General features: G+C 37.7%; 1 protein-coding gene across 1 annotated transcript in view; it reads right to left on the reverse strand.

Annotated features, from left to right (window-relative positions):
• Positions 1-26,111, reverse strand: part of SHPRH (SNF2 histone linker PHD RING helicase) — a 56,668-nt gene that overhangs the window by 11,835 nt on the left and 18,722 nt on the right. Inside the window, exons 10-23 of the mRNA XM_075707076.1 lie at positions 25,815-26,066; positions 24,971-25,049; positions 22,271-22,434; positions 21,925-22,181; positions 18,265-18,386; positions 15,378-15,466; positions 13,466-13,558; positions 10,481-10,588; positions 9,432-9,574; positions 6,248-6,421; positions 5,846-5,908; positions 4,461-4,686; positions 1,788-1,931; positions 383-484 (exon numbers count right to left, since the gene is read on the reverse strand). Coding sequence (XP_075563191.1) covers positions 383-484; positions 1,788-1,931; positions 4,461-4,686; positions 5,846-5,908; positions 6,248-6,421; positions 9,432-9,574; positions 10,481-10,588; positions 13,466-13,558; positions 15,378-15,466; positions 18,265-18,386; positions 21,925-22,181; positions 22,271-22,434; positions 24,971-25,049; positions 25,815-26,066 — 2,016 coding nt within the window. The remainder of the gene's footprint in view (positions 1-382; positions 485-1,787; positions 1,932-4,460; positions 4,687-5,845; positions 5,909-6,247; positions 6,422-9,431; positions 9,575-10,480; positions 10,589-13,465; positions 13,559-15,377; positions 15,467-18,264; positions 18,387-21,924; positions 22,182-22,270; positions 22,435-24,970; positions 25,050-25,814; positions 26,067-26,111) is intronic.

Raw genomic sequence — 26,111 nt, forward strand, 5'->3', positions numbered from 1 at the left:
TACAGACCTGCCTGTCCTTCTGTTTAAGAAGGTAAGCTCTTTGTAAAATAGCAAGGGTATGTGGAGAGGTACATGATTTTACAAGCATTCTACTAAACATGGCCCAGTTGGTTTTAATGAGACTTTTAACCATCTAAAACTACTTCATCATTTTATAACTGTGTAATTAAGCAAATAGCCAAAATATATAATGTAATAAATAACTTCATGACTATGCAATAACACAAAGAACAACACACTGTATTCCAACATGTAACAAATCTTTATAGAAAAATGTATTTTCTTTAAAATGTAAGTTTTAAATAAAAATAATGGTAGGTTTCTTCTATTAGATAAATAGAGTACATTACTTTGGTAAAGACCAAGCAACCATAAACCTTACTTTCTCCAGATTAGTGAGATACAGAAGTTGTCCTAATTTCTTTTGAAGCTGTGATTTGGCAACTGCCTTGTCATTCAAAAGTTTCACTCGATTTTGCTCTACCTATGGAAACAGGTAATAAAACAGGTGTTAAATACGTATTAAGAAAAAAAAATAGTTAAGTTTTACAATAAGGCTTAAATTATTTTTTTGGCAAAATTCAACTGAATAGTTTACTGGGGACAGACAGAAGAACAGCTCATTCTGCAAATTTACGATGCACTTTTCCATAAGCAAAATTGATTATCTGTTCCTTTCATGTACCCAGTATGAACACAGTACTGTGAATGGGCTGAGACCCAGGAGGTATACAAACTTGCTCTTTGTTGTTTTATTTGCATTATTGATTCTTTCCAGAGATAAAACCAATTTAAAAATAACTTTTTTTCTTTAAGTTTCTTCCAAGTTTCATTCAATTTATCATCTATCTTCTCACAGCCAAATAGATCCTAGACTCTACTGCTGGTTCCAAAAACAACGTTTAAGAAACAATTAATTACTTTCTTTATACTTCTTAGAAGCTTTTACTTTTCATTTAACCTATACAAAGACAGAAACGTCAAGCTGACTGCTTTTTAGATTAATTACAGTTGGCAGTGGTGTAGTTATTAATACTGCAGAAGCAGCAAGCACCCAAAGGATGAAGGCCAAAGTAATGGGTGTGTTGTAAAATTGTTGCAAATACATACATAAATCTTAAACTTTCTTAAACATTTGTTAAGCAAAGTGCCCCATTTTAAAAACTGTTTTAATACACAGATGAAATATCTATTTCCCTACAGAAAGAAGCACTTTTATCTAACACTGTTTCTCACTGAAAAAAAGCACAAAATGTTTCTATTGAAAACATATTTCTATTGGTGCAAAAAAAGAAAATTAAGATGTTAAGTCAACCCAGCATTTTCTCTATGTTCATGAACAGAAAGCGTCTCAAATTCCAAGATACTGAAAAAACATTTGTGTTTTAGGTTTTCACTGCTTTTTTTTAGGTCCTTGTTGAAAGTAGCAACATAGGTGAGAAATCAGGTCAACTTAGTTTTCCACCAGCTTGGAAAACTGGGCAATTGTAGAGAAAGGTCCCAGAGCCATTCACCTACTGCTGGAAGGACAGCAGTCTTTTGGAAACACGCCACTCTTAAGAGTCAGAAGGCTGACAAAAATATATCAAAATAAGAGTTACAAGCTCAAAAAGGCCCATACACTGAATGTAGAACTAGATAGGAACTCTCTACTCCACCGAGGCTTTCTGAAATGGAAACAGAGGCATATTATAGACCTTATACGCAGATCTAGATACAGATTTTATTTTTGTAGGAGGTAGGTTCTTGCAAAAGAAAACCCATTTGTTTCTGGCCAAGTACTTTACCTCATGCGGTTCTATGATGTGGAGAACTGGTGGATTTGGTTTTGGCTCATCAGGATGACGCACTCTCAGCCGTTCTGTAGCCATTGCCAGCTCATCAATAGCAGACACGTGATCCCTCAGTACCATCCAATATTCATGAAGTAACTGTAAGAAAAGCCTACACAAATTAGTAGCAGAACTGAGTTGAGTTGCCTTTATATGACTCTGCCATACAACGTATAATGTGAAAATCTTTTTGGAGTAAGGGATAATGTTTCCTTACAGTAATTCAGCCATAACAACAACAAATTATGAAGGAAAACAAACAGTATAGAGATCATCTTGCCTGCTTTCTTTTCCAGCCTCTCTTCATGAACAACTATAAATAGCTGTCTCACTTCTTCTACAACTATTACTATTACAATAACTAATTCAACTAAAAGTTCAGAAACAAAATGCCTTGCAAGACTAAGCAAATGCTGAATAAAATAAGGAAAAATGATTAAGCAATTTTAAACAGCTAGCTATTATAGTACTAGGACTGCTTCTGAAAGATGAAATATGTTTTAAAGAAATGTTAACAGTTTGAGTGGTCTTGATAAAAGCACGGACGAGCACAAGGTGGAGATAGCATCAGATTCAATTCTCCCAAGAAAAAGTAAATTCTGCCTTTCTACAAAAGGAATGGCTATAACTGGAAGTATACTATACATATAAACTGACATTTTTAAATTACTGATAATACTGTAAAATACTTCTTCCCAAACTTTCCACTATTTACATATTTTATTAAAAAAAATCTTCAGTGATCTTACTGAAATGCTAAGACCTTTTGCAAAGGCCAAAAATTACTATTTGTTGATTTCTGATTTTTTAGTTGTAAAGATATTTCTAAACACTCTGTTGCTTGGGGGTGTGATGGTTGTTTGTTTGGGGTTTTTGCTTTTAGCTCAAGAAAGACTTGTTTGGAACTATGCCTAGATTACAAACATAAAATTACTGTATATTAAATCTGGCATACAGGGTAAGGGCAGAGAATAAGCTGAAAGGAGCTTGCTCCCCCAAAACTAAAGAAACTAAACAAAAATTAGGGGGAAGTAAGCTAAAATTACTTTTTTTAAAAAAAAAAAACCACACCAAAAAAATGGTTTAGATTTAAGGGTTAGTTTACAGAGTATCATCCCTGTAGCTCAATGTAGATTAGAGTAGTACAGACAATTGAATCAGTATTTCCAAGTCACAACAGATGGAATCATATCAGCATTATTTTCATTCTCATTTGGCATATTAGTCCCACCTTTTGTTTCCTAAAGTAAAAGTACATGAACAGACTGTGTTCCCTTCTTGCAGAAGAAAATCCTCAACCTATAACAATGCGTTGGTAACTGGTTACCTTGTGTCCTCCTCTTTTTGTGAACTGCTACAAGCCGAGGACATGAAATAATGAAGCACGAGAACAGCTAGAGTCATTATTCTCCAGTCAGCATTTTGGTACCATAAGCTAGTGACCTGACTTTGTGAGAACAGCACAACTTTATTAGGTGTTTAATAACTATCAGATACCTAAATGCTGATTGAGATGTCATTTTGTTTAAAAAGGTTTTGCACTGTGTTACACCGTAACCTAGTAATTTTTTTAAGGCAGCTCCAGATTGAGTCTCACTCCTAAGTAGTGCCACCAGTTTGAGGAAAGGAGGTGATCGGTTACCAAGTTTGCTGAAAAACAAAGACAGCCTGAATTCCATTAGTTCATCTAAGATGCATAAAGTAAATCACTCTCTAGAGTATCTTCTCTTCTGTAGACTAAAGCTAACAATAAAATGTTTATACTCTTGCATAGCATACTTTGCAAGAAATATCTTTGCTTTTTCAAAACATCCTAGGAAAAAGCACGTTAAGTGACAATTTCCTAGAATTATGAAACAGAAGGCCTGGGAGAAAGATCATAGGGGTGAAAACCTTTCAAGTCAGGCCACAAAAAAAAAAAAGCGTATGAAAGAGTCTATAAGCCTGACACTAGCATAGCAAGTGTGTTCTACTGAAACTGAAGTCTGTGTTAACTAAAAATGAGGAGAAGCATTCGAGAGAAAACACTTTTGATTACACCTAAGCTGTAAGACAGAGTGAGGCCCTTGTGTGCAACTGCTCTTCCTCCCTTCTCCGTCACTGGTATGTATCCACTGCAAGGAAACACAGACGCACAAGGACACATGAAGAAAGCCATAGTATATTCCTGTAGTTCTCTCTGATCCAAACAGGAGACTAATTGTTCAGATTACACTGTGTAGTAAACAAGATCCAGGAAATAAAGCAATAGTGAAAGAACACCTTTAGCTAGCACAAGACTGAAGGTAAACAATTACAGAATGGACCAACGTTCGATTTGCTGAACCTTGCTACATTCAGATTTAACTAAACAGATGAACACATTTAATTGTATCTGTATACAGTCTTAACAGATGCAATTACATTGCTTACTAATTTGCTTAGTAGCCAGCATAGCTTCTAGGAACTCTTAAATCATATACAAACCATTTTAAATCAAATCCTGTAATAAGCACTGTGAAAAAGCTTTGTGTAGGCAAACCCTATTTTCAGGAATACAACTTAGATTTGTTCATATTCAGCTTAAATTTGTTTATATTACATTACATGGACTACACAACTGCTTTGGCACTATCTCATTTACTGTACCTTATATTCCTTTTTCCATGCTTCAAAGAGTTCCAGAAATATGCTGCCTTCTTCAGTTAGCTTAACATCCATTCGGTGAGCTTTGGCAAAGGAGAGAATAGCTTTCAAGGCACGTTCAGTTTCACTGGTTGCCCACAGTCCTCTACTTGTGGTGGGCAAACGGTCATCAACAAGCCCTTCTTCATCTTCTATCATCTCCTCAAATATTGCCATTTGGCCTTTCACACTTAAAAACAAACCCAACACAATACTTAGCACTGATTTTGTACTTCCACATCCATTTCTACTTATTCACCATATATTTGAGCCTTCTAATATTTGCTTAAAGGATAAAGCAAACCAAACAAATATAAACACCTGTTTTACTACCCGATATCCCAAAAGCTTGCTTTGAATACAGTGACCTCAGTACCAGCAATGAAATCACTGTACAGGCCATTTTGTCAGCTCAAAATCATCAATAGCTTTTGTAAAAGCTTATGCATCTTAATTATCCTTCAGTAGTTATTAATGGTTAATGTCACATTCATTTAAAAAATTTGCAATTCTGACTTCTTAGATCATCAAGAGTTGCAGTTAAACTCTGATGCAAAATCTGCTGTGTATTGCACTATTGAAGAACACTGCAGCTTCCCAGCCTCCTTGACAAATAATGCTTATTCAGAAACACACTAACGTTTCCTAATGATTCCAGCAAACATTAGGTAACAAAACTCCCACTGGTAAAGACTTTTCAAAAGGTTTTCTCAGTGACCTCAAGATTTTTGAATCCAATTTTGACATTGTGAAGGATATGAGAGCTAAAAGTCAAAGAGAAAGCATGCAGAGGGCTGTAATCTATGCCTCTCAGTACCGTCCGGCTACATATACTTGTCTTGCACCATGTGCTGGTGGAACCCTTCTTTCAGCTCACAGCTTCATTCGTACCTGAAATCTCCTCTCTCATGGTGGCTTTAGTCAAATTTTGTTACTTTGTGAATTATACAGAATTAAAAAAAAAATTCCATGAACAAGTACGGTATTATACCATTTGCAACTGGACTGCAAATAAATATTTGCATAAACAGGAATATGCGCTTCATTAGCATACTTGTATTTGTGCATGTGCTTTCTGAATACTTCAACACTTCATTTCAAATGTACAGTCATATTATAGCAGCTTGAGAAAAAGTGGCATGTATTCGTTCCTTGTACACAACTTTTTCAAATGAAATTTACATAGAAAATTAAACTTGACTAATAAAATTGTTATCAAGGCCACTCGCAAGAAGTTGCTGTAATTTGTTCATAAAGCTATTTCAGAAAACTTAAAGTAGAAAATATAAAACAATCCAACTTTTACTTTTTTTTTTAATAGGGAGAAGGTTATAAAGCTATGAACTTACGTATGAGAAAAGAGCTTCGACTCATATTCTGTGAACAACTCATCAGCCTTACAAAAGACACAGCTGCAATACAGAAGATTGAAAACAGAAGCACTCAGAATTTCATCAGAAACCAAAGTAATTCCTGTAATTACCTATTCCATCATATAAAACCACACAAAGTCCTTAAAGAAGAACAATTTAACAGTCTTATGTACTCTCAATATAATAACTGACAGGAAAAGATTTTATAAGAATAAAACCAAAGTAAATTCATGATTCTAACAAGTGGATCTGTGATATCTATGTGCATACAAACCCTGAGTACAGAATAAAGACTTTAATCTCTTCTTATTTCAAATGAAGGAAAATTTAATAATACACCTCTAAAGTATATTTTCTATTTCTATTTTCAAGACATACTTGTTAAGTGGAAGTCTAACAGGTCGCAAATGGCAGATAGTGGCAGCCTCAATAACCTGCTTAGAGGGAGGGCCTTCTAAGTTTTTCACTGCTTCTCTTACAATCTTCTGGAACTTCTTCACTTCCTCCAACTGGGTTGTGAGCAGGTATTGAAGGCCTCTGCAGTCACGGAATCTGATATAAAGAGAAAGGGAACTAATTGCACACTGAGGCACCAAATCCAAAATTAATTCAGTGTTTTGAAGTAGAAGGGAAATAGCTAAATAGCAATATAGGACAAACACATGAAGTTCATATTAGAAGCAAATGCTTATTACTACTGCATGTAATGCTAACTGTTAGAAATCATTCCATTGTATCCCCTGAGATGATGCCTGGTATTTGTAGAATAGAAAGACTTGAGAGATGTGACCGAATATTAGTAGTCAACACTAAACTGCAACATTCTGGTCCACAATGCAAATCTACTAAAGGTAAACAACGGCACATACTATAGTCTTATTTCCATCTGTTGGCCAACAAACTGCTTTTCAATGCATCTGTGCAATTCACAGCAGCCACATGCACCCATCACAAAAATATACTGCATTTTGCAAGCTAGCTTTTAAAATTGTCTAGCCAGGTAGTCTGAAAATATATGTAAATTGCAATCACAAGTCTGTTGTTAATATGCTCAGTTGCCAAATATTCCAGTTTTATGAAAAACTCCCACACTATATCCTGGACTAACCATCTCTAATACTCAACTCGAGATTAGCACTTGTTGCTTCCACCACTGACCAGTAATACTTCATAAGACACTGCTTTTTAAGTTTTTATTGCATATGCTAAAATAAATTTTAAAGGAAATAAGTTTTACCCCTATTTTATAAGGGAAACAGTTGAGTCGCAGATAGCTTGTCCAGAGTTATACAACCTGTGAGCAGCAACAATTTAAAACGATACTTCCTAAATAGCTAATTTCAAGTGAGGGAAAAAAAAAAAAAATCTATCTTTTTCTGGTACGACACAGGCAAGCATATAGATAGATGCATAGGCATATGAGATCAGTGTGAACAAGCAAACGATCCTTTCCTCAAATTTGTTTTGACCAGAATGAGATGCCATCATTCTCAAATAACACTTAACAGTGAAACATCCATATCACAGACTCAGACTGGTTGAGGTTGGAAGGGACCTCTAGACCTTGTCTTGTCCAACCCCTCTGCTGAAGCAAGGTCACCTAGAGCTGCTTGCCCAGGACCATGCCCAGATGGCTTTTGAGTATCTCCAGGGATGGAGACTCCACAACCTCTCTGGGCAACCTGTGCCAGTGCTCGGTCACCCTCACCGTAAAAAAGCATTTCCTGATGTTCAGAGGGACCTACCTGTGTTTCAGTTTGTGCCCGCTGCCTCTTGTGCTGTCACTGCACATCACTGAAAAGAGCCTGGCTTCATCTTTTTTGCACCCTCCCTTTAGGTATTTATATACATTGTGAAGATCCCCCCTGAGCAGTCCCAGCTCTCTCAGCCTCTTCTTATATGAGATGTTCCAGTCCTTTTAATCACCTTCTCAGCCCTTCATTGGCCTCTCTCCAGTATGTCCATCTCTGTCTCGTACTAGAGAGCCCAGAACTAGACACAGAATACTCCAGGCGTGGCCTCACCAGCGGTGAGTAACCAGAAAGGATCACCTCCCTCAATCTGCTGGCAATAATTTGTCTAATGCAGTCCAGGATACCATTAGCCTTCTTTGCCACAAGGGCACATTGCTTGCTCATGGTCAACTTGGTGTCCACCAGAATGCCCAAGGTCCTTTTCTGCAAAGCTACTTTCCAGCTGGGTGGCCCCAATATCCATTTTGAAGAGAGAGAATTTCCTTCTTCCTTCTCAGCATAATTCTGAGTTTTGAAGAAAGAAGACGTAAAGTTTTGTATCTTTATTTAGATTATTCAATAGAATTATGTTAATTACTGAAAAGTGGAAGATATGCTTACTTCCAGCAAGCGCAAGGAATTGCCACCTTTTGGGATCATGATAATAGAGTAGTCATACTGGAGGATATGTCTTTAAATATTTAATTGAAATCTGTGCATATTTTAAGTATTTAAATTTATACACACATACACATTATTTATATACATATGTATATGCATTTATATACACCTATTTTAGATATATGTTTATTTATATATAATAAAAAAATGTATTTAACTACAACATGATTCAGAAAGACTGTATTTAAGAGCGTAAGGAGTGTTCATGTATCTGAGAAAACTGTCTGAAGTTTAACTGAAAGCACTCTCCTTCCTATGTCTCCCTTTTCTGCGATGAACTTACGGAGCTGGAGCACAGAACGTGCAAGGGGAGGCTGGAAGACAAGGGTTTATTCAGCCTTAAAATGAGATTGCTCAGCAAAGACCTTATTGCTTTCTACATCTAACTGGAAGGTAGAGCGAAGACTGAGCCAAACTTTTCTCAAAGGTGCACGGTGAAAGGACAAGAGACAACAGACACAAGATGCAACACAGGAAATATTAACTAGATAGAAGGATTTTTTTTTTTCCCCCCCACCAAGTGGGTCAAATACTGGAACAGGCTTCACATAGAGGCTATAAAATCTCCCTCCTTGGAGATACCGTGAACTCAACGGAACAAACCCCTGTGCAACCTGATTGGGCTGAATCTCTGAGCATGGACCTGGATCTATAAGTTTGGGGGTTGGTCTAGGTGACCCCCAGATTTCCCTTCCAAACCATTATTCTGTAATTGCACACAACAGCAGTGGTATGTCGTCTGTAACACAAAACCAACCCAAAATTCTTTGCTCAGAAAAACAGTGATGCTATTTTATGCTGTTTTTCTGATATTGTCTGTCTACTTTCCATTTAAGCAAGTCAGTTTCTTTTAGAGGTTACCAAATTTTAATGCAATAAACTTTGAAGACAAACCACAGTACACAAAGGAACATGTAAAAGAATGCTTGTCTAGGAGAAAACTGTAATTATCCTGCTTTTCTTTCAAAGTCTTCTATCTAGTTACGCTTTTTGAAAGTGTAACTGGGACTGTTTTTGAAACTTAATTGCAGCCCAGATGCTCTGATGCAAAAATGCCTGCTATTTAATTGCAACTGTTAGCACAAACTGATAAGAGGACTTGAGTAGACTTAACTGTATTCATTAGCCTATTTTAGCTATTCTCTTACTTCTCTGCCATGGAGAGTTTATTAATCTGCTGTTTGTAGTTGCTGGTTATTTCGTTTTGCACACGTTGAACAAGCTCCTCATCGATGGCATACTGTATTGCTGTCTGGATGACATCCAACCACCAAGGAGAACCTGAATGTATCTGTATGCAAAACAACAGATTTATCCATGAACATCCAACAACCAACCAATTTACTCATTGCAGCAGAGGCTCATACTGCTCTCTAGGCCACACTCAAAACACAGACTGGTAAATTCCATGGAAAGTGGAAGATGAAAGTGTGCTTAAAAAAACATCCCCTTTCCTGTTTAAGTGAATAAATGATTAAGAAGTTTCCTCTTTCTCTCTCTCTCTCAGAGATGAAAGAATCATTTAATCAGAGAAAGCAAGATCTCTGTGAAATTAATAAAGAGCAACGCTGAAGTGACCTTATAATTTTAAACGGTGAAAGAAGATGCAGAAGTTTACTTCCTCATGTGCCATCTGCCCTCATTTCTTTATTATTTCTTTACTATTATGTAAGTGACAAGCAGCATTTCAATGCAGGTGTTCATCAATTCGTTAAGGGCTTGCATCTTCCCATGTAACCTGAATTGTCATATTGACTAAACACAAGCCTTAAGCACAATGACCAAATACACGTCAAAGAACAGTTCCTTTGAAAGGAATTTCCAACTGAAATGCCATCTGATACACCACAGAGATGTTTCAAAGCCCAAACCTATAACTTACTTACCTAAATTACAAGTGAAACACCGCTAATATAAAAATCAAGCATGGTGTTAAACTTTACTGGAATTATCCCACCATGCACTTCTGTTTTCAGTCATCTGTTCATCAAGTACTGCGTGCCTCTTTATGTGAGGAACACAGGACATGTTTTGGGGCTCTCTGTGTGTGCACATGCGCACTGCCAAAGTCCCATTCCAAACAGGCCTTCAAAGAACTGTTAGAGATAATAAACAGCTGGAGTTCTGGATAAACACATCAAAGTAATACTAAAAAACCCCTCAAAATTCAGAGACTAAATATGTAAGAGGTACCTGCCTTTCTCTGGAGCTCCCGAATGGTCTGAAGAACTGGCTGTAAGGCCTGATGGGCTTCTGCAACTTCTGCATTGGATTTACTCATATAATGCTTCCGAAGTTGTTCTGCCTGTATGGAAATGAGAGGTTAAGTTATGCACAGCTCATATTTATGAGAAATAATTGAAAATGCAAAAACTCCCCAGATACCAGAGTGTTTTAAAATGGTTAGCTACCTACGTGCTACCCACTTTCATTTGTAAGCAATATTTAGCATTAATTTTTTCTTCTAGATTTTAGCATTTATTATTAAGCCTAAAAAACATTTGAGAAGGCAAAATACTACAAAGATGCTAACTACGCAATTTTGCTTTTGGACAAGCCCAAACTACACAATAGGAATACACTGCATTACAAAAAGGAACTAGAATTTAACTTGTAATTCTTACTTCTCTGTACATTAAACTACATTGTGTCAAATAAGTAAACAATAAAAAGATCCTAGAACAATCCAAGAACAGGATAATTTAACTCACGTACATATAAAACCATAAAATAACATGAAAGATTTAAACTTCATTATTTTTAGGTACATCAGATAAAACTTTTCAATAAAAGTTACTTCTGACACTGAAAACCTCTCTTGGTATGCAGGTGTCTCCACAACACAATCAGTACCAGTGTACTTCATATTTTAAAAACCGATGAACAAATAACTTATATTTCTTACAAGGATTTGGATCTTACTGGGATTGTTTAGCCTAGAGAAGAGGAGGCTGAGGGGAGACCTTATCGCTCTCTACAACTACCTGAAAGGAGGTTGTACTGAGGTGCGTGTTGGTCTCTTCTTCCATGTAGTTAGCGATAGGACGAGAGGAAATGGGCTCAAGCTGTGCCAGGGGAGGTTTAGGTTGGAAATTAGGAAAAATTTCTTCACGGAAAGGGTGGTCAAGCCTTGGAACAGGCTGCCCAGAGAGGTGGTGGAGTCACCATCCCTGGAGGTGTTCAAAAAACGTGTAGATGTGGCACTTTGGGACATGGTTTAGTCTAGTCCACCCTTGATTGGTTTAGTGTGGACTTGGTAGTGTAGGTTAATGGTTGGACTGGATGATCTTAAAGGTCTTTTCCAACCTAAACGATTCTATGATTCTATGTACACACACGTGCATCTCTTTCACTGTTACATTCTGATTTCCCTAGGTATCTTTATTTCGTGCATTTTAGGGTGTGTTTAAGTCTTTCTTCTTTTTGTTTGCTACTATGAAGATGATTATATTATTGTTGCAGATGGAGCTCAGTTTACCAGGAGTGGACAGGACTCTCAGGTATTTGGATGAACTACTGGCAAAAGATAGCTATGAAAAACAATCTCTGCTTCACATTTATAACCAAAATACCAATTTTCTGATCCTCATCTTTACAGTAATGTCAGGAGGAAGTGATATAAAAAAATTGCTATAGTTACAGGTCAATAAAAAAAATGGGCAGTATTTCTATAAAGGCTGGTAGAAACTACTTGAAATATTTAAAAGAGTAAGTGTCATCAAAACAGAAAAAAATGCTACCTATGCATAGAATTTGCATAAAAATGATAAAATATCACAACATCTCTAAATAATAAGACAGATACTGATCACCAGCACATAACTGGAGAGGCTGAAAGAACTGGGCTTGTCCAACTTGGAGAAGGAAGGCTTAGAGGGTACAAAATAGCAGCCTTCCAGCAGCCAGAAGGAAGTCACTGAGAAGAGGGAGCTAGGCACTTTACTGAAGTACATGGCAAGTGAACAAGGGACAATGGCTATAAATTGGAATGGGAGGTACTATGTATATTTCCTCCCCCCCCCCCACTGTGAGGATTATGAAGTATTGTAACAGGTTGCTCAGATAAGTTGTAGAATCTCTTTCCTTTGAGGTTTTAACTGCCCAATTAGATAAAGCCCTGAGCTTCCTGGTCAGAAATCAGTGTTGACCCTGCTCTGTCAAGGAGGTTTAGCTAGAGACCTCCCAAGGTCCTTCACAACCCAAATCATGCCACAATGACAATGTTCTTTTGCAAATGTGGTCCCTATGTCCACTACAAGTAACCAGTGGGGAACAGTGATCCCAGCTATCTTACCAGGTATTTCCCCAGTTAAGATTAAGGATATAGTTAAACAGGCTTATGTACACAGGAAGTAACATGCAGTGACTTGCTTATCTGGCCACAGATGGTCAACCTTTCTAGATGTTTAGGCAGTACAATAGTGACAGGGATGAACCAGTTGCTGTAGGGCATGTGAGTACAATATAAGCAGTACAGGGAGAGCCTGGACAGATGCTACTGGCAAACTTTAAGCTATCTTTTCTTTCTTTTTCTTCTTTTCTTTCAAACTTTCTTCATAAGAACACAGCAAACCAGGACCTTCTCAAAAAGGTTTCAAAGAACATATTATCAGTACCACACACAGGACCAAGAAGAGGTAGAAAAACAGCTTCAAGGCATGGTTAAGATTAGGCATTATATAGTAGTAGCTTGCATTTACTAGGAGATGGGGAAGCATTTTGGAATGGATGCACCTATGCAAGAAAAATAAACTTCACCTAGATAAGACTCTGACTATCTGCAGTTAAAATGAGAAAAGCTAAAGAAAATGTGAGGAAACAAAGGACTCAAAAGAATTCAGGATGATGCATTCTTTGTCAGTAACATCTATGTAAGTTATTTCCAGAAGAACATTGTTGGGGTGGGGAGATCACAATTTAGAGATAAAAATTATTAAAACTTCCATAACACACATTCACAACATAAGAGATCACCAAGCATTCAGAACAGCAGCATTTCACTGGATATTTCTGCTCTCATCTCACACACTAAACTCTTGATTTTACTAACCTGAAAGGAAATGTACATAGTTAAACTGAAAGCTATCTAATGTTATTTCTTTAGTTAGAGAAAATATTGAAGGATAAAAAAATAAAAAGGTGTTCTTCAAAATGTATTTATATAAAAATGAACAGCGTTTACCTCTTCTGCAAGCCGGCTATCACGCAAAGTCGGAGGAATTCCTGGGTGCTTTGCCAACAACAATTCCATCAAATTGTGTGTAGAATGAAGTCTCTAAATATACACAAAGTCAACAACATTCATGAAAAAATACATTGCAACATCTGTGACAGGAAAAGCTTAAACAGCAATGAAAGCTTACAGCAAGAAATTAGTATTGATTTAAAATTAGTTTTATTTTTTCTCTGTTAATCTGGAAGCATAAAGAAAATAAACATTTTTTTCCTCATTTTACTGAGGTAGGAAATGAAACATTAAAAAAAAACCTTCAACACCTCAAAAGCAAATCATCTGGAAAGTCTGATACCAAGTTTAATGGTTGGACTGGATGATCTTAAAGGTCTTTTCCAACCTAAATGATTCCATGATTCTATAAGTCATCAGATTCTGTCCCGTACTCACCCTCCTAATTAAAACAGCCCTTTACTATCATAGAAAACAAGTTATTTATCTCAGGGCACATTCTTTTCCAAGTACCTTTCAGAATATTGTAAGACGACAATTCACTTAAACCTAGCTAAAGCGAAATAAAGTATAAGGAAAAAAACAGCTCCCAAAAGCTTCAATCATTTTTCTTATTTTTTCATGTTTCTGAAATAAAAGATGATTTAATAAAATATGACCTTTTTGTTTATATTTAGGGAAAATAAACTTGATTGTTAATATAAGGCAATTCTATTCCTCTTCCCTAGGTTCACCCTACATATCCCAAACTAGACCCCTAATACTATGCTGCCTGCATATCTCCCACAAACTCGTACTAATAACTTTCACTATCGTGAACTTGTGCCCTTCTCACCTCCTGGATCCACTTCAGCTTTGCCCTATTACCATCTCAGCCACTGAAGAGCACTGGCCAGCAGTGGTTTGACATCATCTTAAAGAGCTAAGCCTACACAACTGGGAAGTACTCAACAGAAGCCGAGTTTTATTACACAAAGGGAATATTAGGTGGTGTACATGTTGAAGAAAGAAGCTTTATTGGATTGCATAATCCAGTAAAACATCTTAATTAACAATCTTGTTATGAGCAGCTTAACAAGTTTATGCTGGTATGGCTATGCTAAGCAAAAAATGCCTCTGGGAAGTCACATAGGAGAAGGAAGGAACAAAGAAGCAGAACAGAGCCATCAGATGACCACATGCAAGAGAATCAAACAACAATTTACTTAGTGAAGCAAGCAAAGCAAAGAAATAGACAACTGATCGCTTCTTATTTACCTGTCATTAACATTTTAAATATCTTGTTATGCTTAAGAGAATTTTGGTCAATTTAGAACTGATACTCTTGAAAAAATGTAAAGATGTTACTTACAGAACCACTGCTTTTTTTAATCAGGAAAATATTTTCATATTTTTAATATAGTATTCAAAATGTATTAATACATTTCCTGAAGAGAAAATTCACTTTGATTCTTTCTCATGTTTTGATGCCCTTTCAGAGAACATCTTCTGCAGTGCAACAATTTTATTATTCTCTATCATTTGGCACGTTAATATCATTCTCATTGCAAACCCAGCATCCTGTATTTGCAGGATGTAATATAGTACCATTAATGTGAGCAGTCACAGTCACATACGCAAGGAATTCAGCGTGTTAAGTTTATTGCAGAACAGCAGGTGGAGATCACACACTGCTTCTGGGATATCACAAAGACTCACAAGCAAAAGTTCTTAGAAATACAGTAGCATTTTAAAAAAAGGAAATGTGAAGGTCACTGGACAGATTCCTGTCTAAAGATTGTGACAATGACAGCAGGCTGAAAGAGTAATTCAGCACACCACTGGGAGGAAGAAAAGACTGACCTGTTAAATTAAATCTAAAGTATTCCAGTTCTTAACTATGTCTCTTTACATTTGAATGCTCACTCACTTGCAAGGAATCTGTTTTGAGCTTTTCTTTGTGCTCTTCAGATGATCGTAACACTTCTCTGTACAGCTCTGCAGCCAATGCATATTCCCCTGAATTAAAAAAGAGTAACAAAAACATACACATATTGTGTTAGTTTTTAAATATACAAACAGCAGTGACTGGCCATCACCTGTTACATACTAAGGTTTTCAGAGAGGCTGTATAATAGCTGCTTGTCTTCAAGCAAATCCTTCCTACTCCTTCCTCTCCCCGCCCCCCCCCAAAACATGGTAAAAGACAGAGTATTATATTTTACAAAGACTAAAACAGTTTCAAAATCCAGTATCTTTTGTGACTGCAAGAGCTGTAGACTTCTTGATATGAAAATATGTATTCACAGTTGCGTGAGTCCAACAAAATCTCACATTTTGCACTAAAAAAACATCATCTACAACTCACTGTAGTGATGCATTACTAAACTCGCACTGCAAATAGGTTATTCACTCTTCCAGTGAAAACAATGAAAGTTGTATCATACTTCAGAAATGCGGAAATGATTAAATACATGCAGGGAGCATAACTACTGATGTAAGCTGCTAACATCACAATCACTTCTCAGAAAACAGATTACATAAATTAAAAAAGAAATACAAAGTTGATGTTGCATATGGAAAAGCAGCAAAAAAAATCTTATTTTGAGATTTTTTAAAATTTAAATTTCAAAAAATTTAAATTTTAATTTTCAAAATTAAAAGAGTTATTTTCTTTTCTGAACTGACAGAAGTTTACTTAGCCAGTAACAGTCTTCGAAGACTTAAAACTTGGAGAAGTACAGGGACATGAAATGTATGAAGACAGAGTAGAGCAAAAATCTTCCTACATATCTGGAAGCGTAACAACCCTATTTCAACAAGATTTGTTGCTTCTTACATTGAAACAGTTGCCAGGTGTAGGGGTGTAGTCCTGCAATATACTATTGCCTTTACTAGTAACAGGCCAAAAGCTATGTGCTAAATTTGCAAGGCCTCAGGGTTGATGCTTCCCAGGCCTCCTTTGATTTTTTCTTGACCTACCTGCACCTTTTATTTGGCTTAGCTGTGACAGCAATTTCTCTCATTCACTAGGTGTCTATGGCTAATTTTTTTTTACATTTGTTCATCTTTGTGTGTGCTACAACCACAGCTTTATATAGATAGCAGTAACAAGCAGTTATTCTGTGTAGAATGAGATATTTACAACTAACACAATGATGTAGTGTAGAGAAATACAGACCTAGTAACAATAGCAGAGGCCTTGAAAAGTAAAGATATAGGATGCAGTGTAAAGGAGTAAAGCCATGGGATGCTAAGAGATGGCGCACAGGCTTGGCAGTGAATAAGGAAGCCATGGCTATAAACAACTCACCCACAGTCAAAGAAATGCAGACCTAGAGCTGGACAAAACTGGTTTTAGGGGCAACAAAGAGAACAAAGAAATAGTATGTAACATTCATAAAAGGCATCATGTACACTAAATTTGGCGTTAGCCTGGAGCTGCAGACCAATGAAGAAAGAGAAAGGTGTAAAAGTGTGCTAGCAAACATAAAAATGACCCTAATTGGATCCTTGAGTGAGAAAGAAGCAACCATCAACACAAACATCTTATTCCTCCTGACAAAGAACTCCAGGTGGTGACAACTAGCCAGAGCACTGCCACCACCAGTATGAAAACCATTGACCTCAGGACCCAGAAGGGCAGTAGAAAGGTGAGCATAAAAGCAGGACAAGCAGCAGAAACAAGTAAGTGTGATTATTATTGGGTTTTCACCTGTAACAATTGGATCTGGACTAATAACAATTACACCTATAAGACTTCAGTTATACTAACAATAAATTAATGGCTTTACTTATATATAAGGTGCGCTTCCTCCTTGCTGATAAAGAAGGCAGAGTGTAACAGTAATGCTGGGGCGGGGGGCGGGGGAGAGAAAGTTATAGACCAGAACTCTGCATCAGTCCTGCTTTTGTTTCTCACCAGGTGCAATTTTTCATCAATCTGCTTTTCAAAAAGGGCCAAACTTAATTTTTGCTGCTAGTGTATTTTAGAAGTATTTATTCTGTACAGAAATCTTTTTAAGCACTTAATTCTATCTGAAAAATTTGATATCCATCCTGCAGTCATAATGAAGTATTTCAGACCTACTAACCACAGACTAGAGAACCTGAATGTAGTCTTTCTGTAAGGCAAGTAACTGAACAAGCAGTTTGCTTGTTCTCCTCTTTGAAGGAAGACTTGAACATGAGCTGGAAAAATTCAAGCAGCTTGTCAGTTTTAGAAGACTTGTTACTCAGCAAAGAGGCATTTCTTTCACATTCATGACTAAGTTATTTTAATTTATTGTTTTGTTTAGTGGGACATTTAAGATTAGTATAGTTATTTTTGTTTCCCATTCAAAGCTTTTTTTCCTCCTAATTCAGATAAACTGTACATTGACAGAGCTGTATAGCAGGCAGCGGCAAACAGATTCCACAGTCAGAATAGCAGTTTGCACGGCAGGGGGCACAAAGGAAGCCCAGAAAGCAGTACTGATAAAACAAAAGCAGGTTAAGTACAATTACACAAGTACGACTTCTTTTATCCTCCCAGTACACACAGATGGTAGAATCAAGAAAGAATATAAAACAAAAAAGCCAGAAATACTCTAAAACATCTCAAAGATGCACCAAACTACACCTATTCTTTTCTCCCTTATCTAGAATGACCGTTGGGTTTTGCTACAAACACTGTTACAAGCCTCTCTAGTTTCCCAGGATTTCACTATGGCTTTTCCCCTGAATTAAAAAATGTCACTGCTTTAACATGGTATAATCTAAACCATAATTAGCCTACTAAAAGGAGTAAAGAATATACTACAGCCATCCAGTCTTACCTTTAATGATATGGATACCAGCTAAGCCATTAAGAGCACACACCAACTGTCGGTGAGCTTCCTCACACTCTGTTCGGCATTTCTTCTGCAGAGATGTTAGCAGTTCCTCCATGGTCATGGTGCTGAAATGAAGACCAAACGGCTCAAATTTGAAACAAAACCACAATACTAGAGAAGTAAAACTGTCACGCTGTACAGCATGAAAGATTGTTACAAGCATCCAACATACTGTGCAAATGTTTATTTGAGATTTATTTACTTATTAAAAAAACCTAGTTGTCAGCTTTTCTTCCAGCTAGAGCTTTACCCTAAATGAGGCTGGCATCTCCTAAAAATAGAAAGAAATAAGAAACAAGAGGAGAATTAAAACTAGGTAAAATAATCCTTCACAGGGCAAAATATTTTGCTCCTTCTATTATAGCAGTGAACTGGAAACTAAGCAAAAATAGAACTCATTTTGCTAGAAGCTGTTCAAATGAAAACAGCTATGAGAGACTACATTTCTGCCCTCCGCTGCCAATCTAAACATACAAAACAGATGAGCTGTCAAGGTAAAGAGGAAAACGTGTGGAATGAGAATAGTGAAGATTAGCCACTATAATTTTAAACTTCTTTTTCTACATTTGTTTGTAGTATTTGTAATTCTTGAGAGGAATTTAGTCAGAAGAGAATTAGCTTAATATAAAAATACAGGAAATGGAGTGGCAAGAGGGAGAAGCAAGAAGAGAGATGAGAAAGAAGGGAAAAGGAAGCATGAAGGATAGCTTAGAGCAAGGCCAAGGGACAAAGAATCCAGGCAGGAAGAAGCCTGATGCAAAGAGACAGGAGAGTAAACTGCAACAACAGTCTACAACAGCTGACCTGAGGCTGCTTCTATGACCAATTGCTGCTGCAAGACCAGACGCTACTCCCTTCCCTGAAACTCTGCTCCTCAGCCTCATTCACCTTCAGGAGAAGCATTTACTATTTGGTGCTAGTGCTGTGGAGTAGCATAAGAGGCGGCATAACTCCTGTGCAGTCCAGGCCCAAGGTATGCTGGAAGGGTACCCATGACTAGGCCTTTATTCTACCCTCCTTACAACACTGTTCCATTTGCAGAAACTGTTCCTTGAGTTCACACTACAGTGTTACACTAGGGCAGGCTTTAAAATCAATATAATCACTATTTATAATTAGCTGAATTCTGCAGAGGTATTGGCAAATACACATAGCACCTGCTGCTCATATTCTGATACTTCTACCGCTACTACTTATCTTTCATTTTCAAAACCATCAGCAGTTTCAAGAAAAATTATAAAAGCAAAAGGATGTACATATAAAGTAGGCAATTTGATATATAGCCTGGGACTACCAATTAAGACAAAAAGAAGGTTTTTTTACTTAAAGTAAGTAGGAGAGCCTAGAAAACTCCCTTTTGAGGGATATATTTTTGCTAAGTAGATGTTCTCATTTACTGTCTTCACTACACAGGTTGGGAAAAAAAAGGTCATCTAGCACAGAATACGCTCCAAACTCAGCTTTCTTGTTTCTGGCCAGTTTCTCTTATCCATATGCTCCAGCATCAACTTTCTTGTTTCAACAAACTTCTCGTCTTCATCAAAGTTCCTAGCACTGAATTTCTTCATTATTCTCATACATATAACCAAAGCCAGGAGCCAAATCTTCTCTCTGTTGTGGAAATGTCCACTGCTGCAGTCAAGCTTAGCTCACAAAAAAGATATGTAAATAGTGCTTTTAAATAGTACTTTCCTTTGTACATATGATTTTAAGAAAGATTTAATTTTCATTGCTAGGTTTTCCACCACAGTTACTATGCAGCTGTCACTCCACAAGCATTCCACTGAAATCAACACAGTACTAAGGTGTCCCCAGCATACTCAGCTCAGTTTACACATTTCATTTGTAGTCCATTGGCTCATTTCAATGCAAAAATCTTGTATGGACTGGTGGGAATATTGATTTCTCCCATGTCTGAGTCCTTGCCTCCATACTAGCAGACTGTTAGACAGAAAGTGCTACAGCACAGTCCCTGCTATTGGTCCCTGCTGAAGTAGGTGCAAAGTCAGTTACAGCTGCTTAGGCACTGTAGGTGCCCTGTATGAGAAGGGGGAAGGAGACAAAACTTCATAAATGGATAGAAGGAGACTGAATAGGATGTATGAACAAGAGCAGGAAACAGTAGGAATAACACTGGCACTGTTAAAAGTTTTAAGTTCTTCCCTACCTGTAGCTTAAAAAAGAAACAACATAGAAGTGCTCTGAGAGCCAGGAATGGAAACAGCCTGTTCTTTCACAATCCCCTCTAACTGACCGAAAAAGTAGCAGCTAAGTTTCGCAAAGTGTGCTAGCAACATGCTTTTCGTCTAAACAAAGGCTGAGACCAAACTGGTATTTGCAGGGCACCTGTGAGGAAGATAATCTTGAAAGCATGGAAAAAAAAAAAAAGAAAAAAAAAGCATTTGAACAGCTTTCAAGTTTGGTTCTACATTTACAAATTCAGCAACCTCACATTAACAACTTTTTCTTTGAATTAAAGAATTATTCCATTCTGTTTATTCATTTTGTTCATTGTTCTCATTTATGAACATGAGTTTTGTAAGAAACAAAGAAAATCAGGAATAGTGTGGCCAGCAGGAGCAGGGAGGTGATCGTCCCCCTGTATTCAGCACTGGTGAGGCTACACCTCAAATCCTGTGTCCAGTTTTGGGCCCCTCGGTACAAGACAGACACTGAGGTGCTGGAGCATGTCCAGAGAAGGGCAACGAAGCTGGTGAAGGGTCTGGAGCACAGGCCTTATGAGGAGCGGCTGAGGGAACTGGGATTGTTTAGTCTGGAGAAGAGGAGGCTGAAGGGAGACCTTATCACTCTCTACAACTACCTGAAAGGAGGTTGTAGTGAGGTGGGTGTCAGTTTCTTCTCCCAAGTAGTTAGCGATAGGACAAGAGGAAATGGGCTTGAGCTGCACCAGGGAAGGTTTAGATTGGATATTCGGAAAAATTTCTTCACAGAAAGCATAATCAAGCATTGGAACAGGCTGCCCAGAGAGGTGATAGAGTCACCATCCCTGGAAGGGTTAAAAAACCAGGTAGACGTGACATGGTTTAGTGGGCATGGTGGTGTTGGGTTGATGATTGACTGATGATCTTAGAGGTCCTTTCCAATCTTAATGATTCCTAGTTTTTACTTTCATTATAAATAACCCAGCCACCAAGCCAGGAAACGTGAAATTGCAACTCTACCCTTAATTGGTTTAGCGGTGGACTTGGTAATGGTAGATTAATGGCTGGACTGGATGACCTTAAAGGTCTTTTCCAAGCTAAACGATTCTATGAAAATCAGTGGACCTATTTAAAACTGAAAAAGAATCTGGTTTGTTTCACACAATCTGCTACCTGCAACACCGTAGTATCCATCAGCATCAAAAGGTTAAAATGTTACTGCCTCTCAGTACTATGTTTTAACACCAGAATCACACTAACTACCCTACTGCATCCTATTCACCTTCTGAGGTCAGATAGCTTGGTGTGCCATAGTTGCACATTTAACTAAAGAAGCTTAAATTAGGCTTGTTTGAGAACGGTACAAGATCTTGCACCATTACGGACAACCAGAGTTTTGCTTTGGATAAAGCAAGCCATTTAAGAAGTGACAGAAATTCACCTTTTCTGTAACGGCAAGAACTCTCCCCGAACAGCTTGTGGGTGACAGCAGGCCTGCCTCAGCCGCAGCAAAGGGTACAGAATGGAAGTCACCGTCCTTCTATCTAGGCTACTAAGCTTAAGAGTCCAGTCCGAAATCTTCCTGAGTTTTGCCAACGCATCCTGGCAGCACACCTCGTGCTGGCGATGATAGAAGTGTCTCTCCACAGGAGAAAAGTGAAGCCAGTGTACATTTTCTGTCTGAGGGGGGATTTGAATCTGTAATTAAAAAAGAAAATAAGTAATTTTCAAATAAAGCTATTGATAAATGTTGTTCAGGAATTTTAAAACCCAAAACTCTTATTTACTTGGTCAATCACATCCTTCTTTGCTGATCTCCACATTATCTTGGCAATTAGACTGTAGAGAGGCCGGGGATTTTTCCTACAATAAGGTCGATATAAAAGTTGGTCCCACCAATGTTTCACCCAGTAAGGATCAACTCCAAGAAAAAGGACTAATCCATACAGATCTGCCAAGAAAAGAGAGTGTTTTAGTACAATGTTTGTGTTTTAATAATCCACAATATGCCTCCAAAAAAACTAACTTTCATACAAAGGTTACCAGGCATAAAGCAACTACATTGTGGCCGTTATCTTTTCAACCTGTTTTCCAGTCATTCCCTCACCAAAACAGCTAATTTGAGGCAGGGGACTGGGAGAGAGAAGGGGGGAGTTCTCTCCTTTAGCTAGTTGTTGATTTTCATAGAACTTGCTGGAACATAACTATTTGTGAGACACTTTCCTAATTTCAAGTTTAGCAGAACAGAGCCATGAATTTAAACCTATTCAGAGCAGACGTGAGAGGCAGAAATTACATGATTGCATATGGTTAACTGGGTTTGCCAGGTTTTTCTAAAACAATATTGCTCAGTATCATTATTTCACAGCCTGCTGTGCACCAACTGTCTGTTGCCCACCATCCTAAAAGGGGCTGCAATTCGGAAGACTTTCACTTTTCTATTAAGGCATAAGAAATTAACAAAACCCACTGTCGTGGTTTAGCCCCAGCCAGCAACTAAGCACCACGCAGCCACTCGCTCACTCCCCCTACCCCGATGGGATGGGGGAGAGAATCGGAGGAGTAAGAGTGAGAAACACTCCTGGGTTGAGATAAGAACAGTTTAATAATTGAAATAAAGTAAAATAGTAATGCTAATAGTAACAGTATAATAATGATAATAATAATAATGATACACGAAGCAAGTGATGCACAATGCAATTGCTCACCACCCGCCGACCGATACCCAGACAGTTCCCAAGCAGCGATCGCTGCTCCCTGGCCACCCCCCCCCCCAGTTTATATACTGAGCATGACGTCATATGGTATGGAATAGCCCTTTGGTCAGTTTGGATCAACTATTCTGGCTGTGCCCCCTCCCAGTTTCTTGTGCGCCTGGCAGAGCATGGGAAGCTGAAAAAGTCCTTGACTAGCATAAGCAGTACTCAGCAACAACTAAAAACATCAGCATGTTATCAACATTCTTCTCCTACTAAATCCAAAACACAGCACTATGCCTGCTGCTAGGAAGAAAATTAACTCTATCCCAGCCGAAACCAGGACACCCACTTTTATTGTTTTTTTCCTAATTGAGAGAATACAGCTTGCTAATTCTGCCCAGTTCAGAAACCCATCATTTTTGGGGATGAAATTTAAGGACATACTGACTTTAAGCTTGTATCTAAATCTTACTGGAAAAATACAGAAGCACATGATTAAATGCTGCATGTGGACAATGCAGAAATAGAAATATATGATGGTATCTTATAGATAGTTCTTAAAGATCTGGTGGGTACATTCTTTATTCTGTTAGCTTTATGGTAATTTTGGTATTCAGCTGAGAGCTGCAAGACATTCACCAAATATATAATGGACCAGGGAAGAAAAGTCCTGGGAATCATTTCTATGCAGGAAGCAATTGTTTACCCAGAGGTGCTAACCCACTTCATTACAGCAGCGGTGGTACAGATTCAAATTAGTCAGCAGTTTTCATTGCCTACGTGATGGGGGCTGCCTCAGTATAGCCTGAGCGCCTGGCCAACATGTATTATGGACAATATGACATTTCAGGTATGTATTAAATCAACACTATCACATATAAGGACTTGAACAAGTTAATCATGACAGTAAATTCAATCACTTCCTTCTATAGTGTTTGCTTTATTAACTACATATTCTCACAACTGTTATGTGTATTTATAAATTTAATCCACAATTCCATAATGAATTACCACAATACTGACTTTTATAATAATTTGGTATCTGAAAAATAGTTCACAAATGCTTACACTGATTTATCCACTTTCAAACCCATTGCCTCAGTGGGTACCACATATTCCTAAATCCAACAAACAACACATGGAGATACAGAAGTTCGTCAGTTCCCTTTCTTTTTTTCTACCCCTGTCTGAAGTCTGTCTACAGAAACTCAGTACCTCACAAAAAAGACAAGATAAATGACACCTCCTAACATACAGCTTCCTACTCCACACATCTCAATTCATTAAGTCTTTACATAAGGACTTAAGACAGTTTCATAAAGCTTTAAGTACAATTTTTAGAATTTCTGTTCATGGCAGTTGATGCCTACAGTAGTTTATACAGGGCTGTGCAAAAAGGAAATACAGCTTTGCTCGCTGTATTTGACAGGTAGAAGGATTTTGTAACCAGAGTAGACTATCTTTAGCTGCAGTAGAGAAGGGTTAATATTTACCAACTCTGCTAAGTGAAAACTGAGAAACAGACTTAAGTCAGGTGTTCAACATACAGCTTCTCTGCTCCCCAAAGTATTCATCTAACTCGGGGAGATAAAAAGATTTCAGGTCTGCAATTCTTATATTGATACATTTATTGATGGCTTTATTACATGCTTAAGGTTTATGGCTTATCAAGTCAGAGTACCTAATGACTTCAGAGCAAAACTAGCAGACATTTTAACTGCTTCAAACCACTACATAATTATCAGCACAAGGAAAACCCACAGATGACAACGCTACATAAAATCTCACCTTCTAATCCCCGCTGCACAGGAGTGCCACTGACACACCATCGATTGACTCCACTTAAACGGAGTGCCATTTCAGCAGCCTAGCAAAAGACAGAACCAGTGGTAGGACAGGAAAAACAAAGACAGAGTGGAACACAGTCGGGAAACACGTGGACCTTATCTTTAAGAAGTCCAAACATCTTTTCAGTACGTAAGATTAGCAGACCTATAAGCAGCACTGGTACAGTATATTATAAAAATGTGTATAAAGTTATGGAGCTTTTTTGAAGGTAACTGAAAGCTGATAAAAGCCATATCCGCTTCCAAGTAATCAAGTGCAATTAAGGGTTCACAGAAGGCAAACAGTTAGCAAAAGAAACTGTTTGTAAAAAAAAAAAAATTAAAGCCCATAAGCCATTATGTAAGCAGCATTTTGTCTTCCTGTCTTGGGCAAAAAGACTGGATGAATACTTATTAAAATAATCTCCCTCTGCAGACTGCAGCCCTAGAGTTTGCAGGCAGACTGCTGATTATTTTAGCTTCTAGACCCAAAGGACATATCTATGCCTCTGAACCATGTCACTGAACATGATGACCTTTAAACTGTCTTTAAACTGTCAGCACAGATTATGTTAAGTATTTTTTGACCTGGATATACTTCACAGTCTGCCAAAATTCCAACAGGAAAACCACTTAATAGTAAGTATCTCCAACAGAAAATTCACATCTAAAGAACAAGCTAGAAGGACAAATTACCTGAGTGCATTGAATGTTAAGAGGGGGAGAGGAAAGTCTAATGTATTATTTACAGTAAGCTTGTCAAAACCTTTTTAGGTTAAATAAATGCATGACCAGGAATGTCATACCTTTGCAGTAGTGCATTCAACCATTTGTGCTTCATCAAGGCAGATCCTCCACCACTCCACTGCTACCAAGGGGCTTGGGATGGCCATGTAGCGCTTCTGGTTCCTGAAACGGCGCCCATCTTCGCTGTTACTGTGGGGTATATCTACGTAGTTCAGTTCGGTGCGGAGGACATCATATGTGGTGATAACCACCTCCTGCTCTGCCAACATGTGTGGCTGCAAAAACCCATGCTTCTTCACACCTTGATACACCTACAGAGATTTGTATTCAATAGCACAATAGCAAAGAATGAAGGT

This window comes from Pelecanus crispus, chromosome 3 (genome assembly GCF_030463565.1).
Source record: "Pelecanus crispus isolate bPelCri1 chromosome 3, bPelCri1.pri, whole genome shotgun sequence".
NCBI classification, from domain to species: Eukaryota; Metazoa; Chordata; class Aves; order Pelecaniformes; family Pelecanidae; genus Pelecanus; species Pelecanus crispus.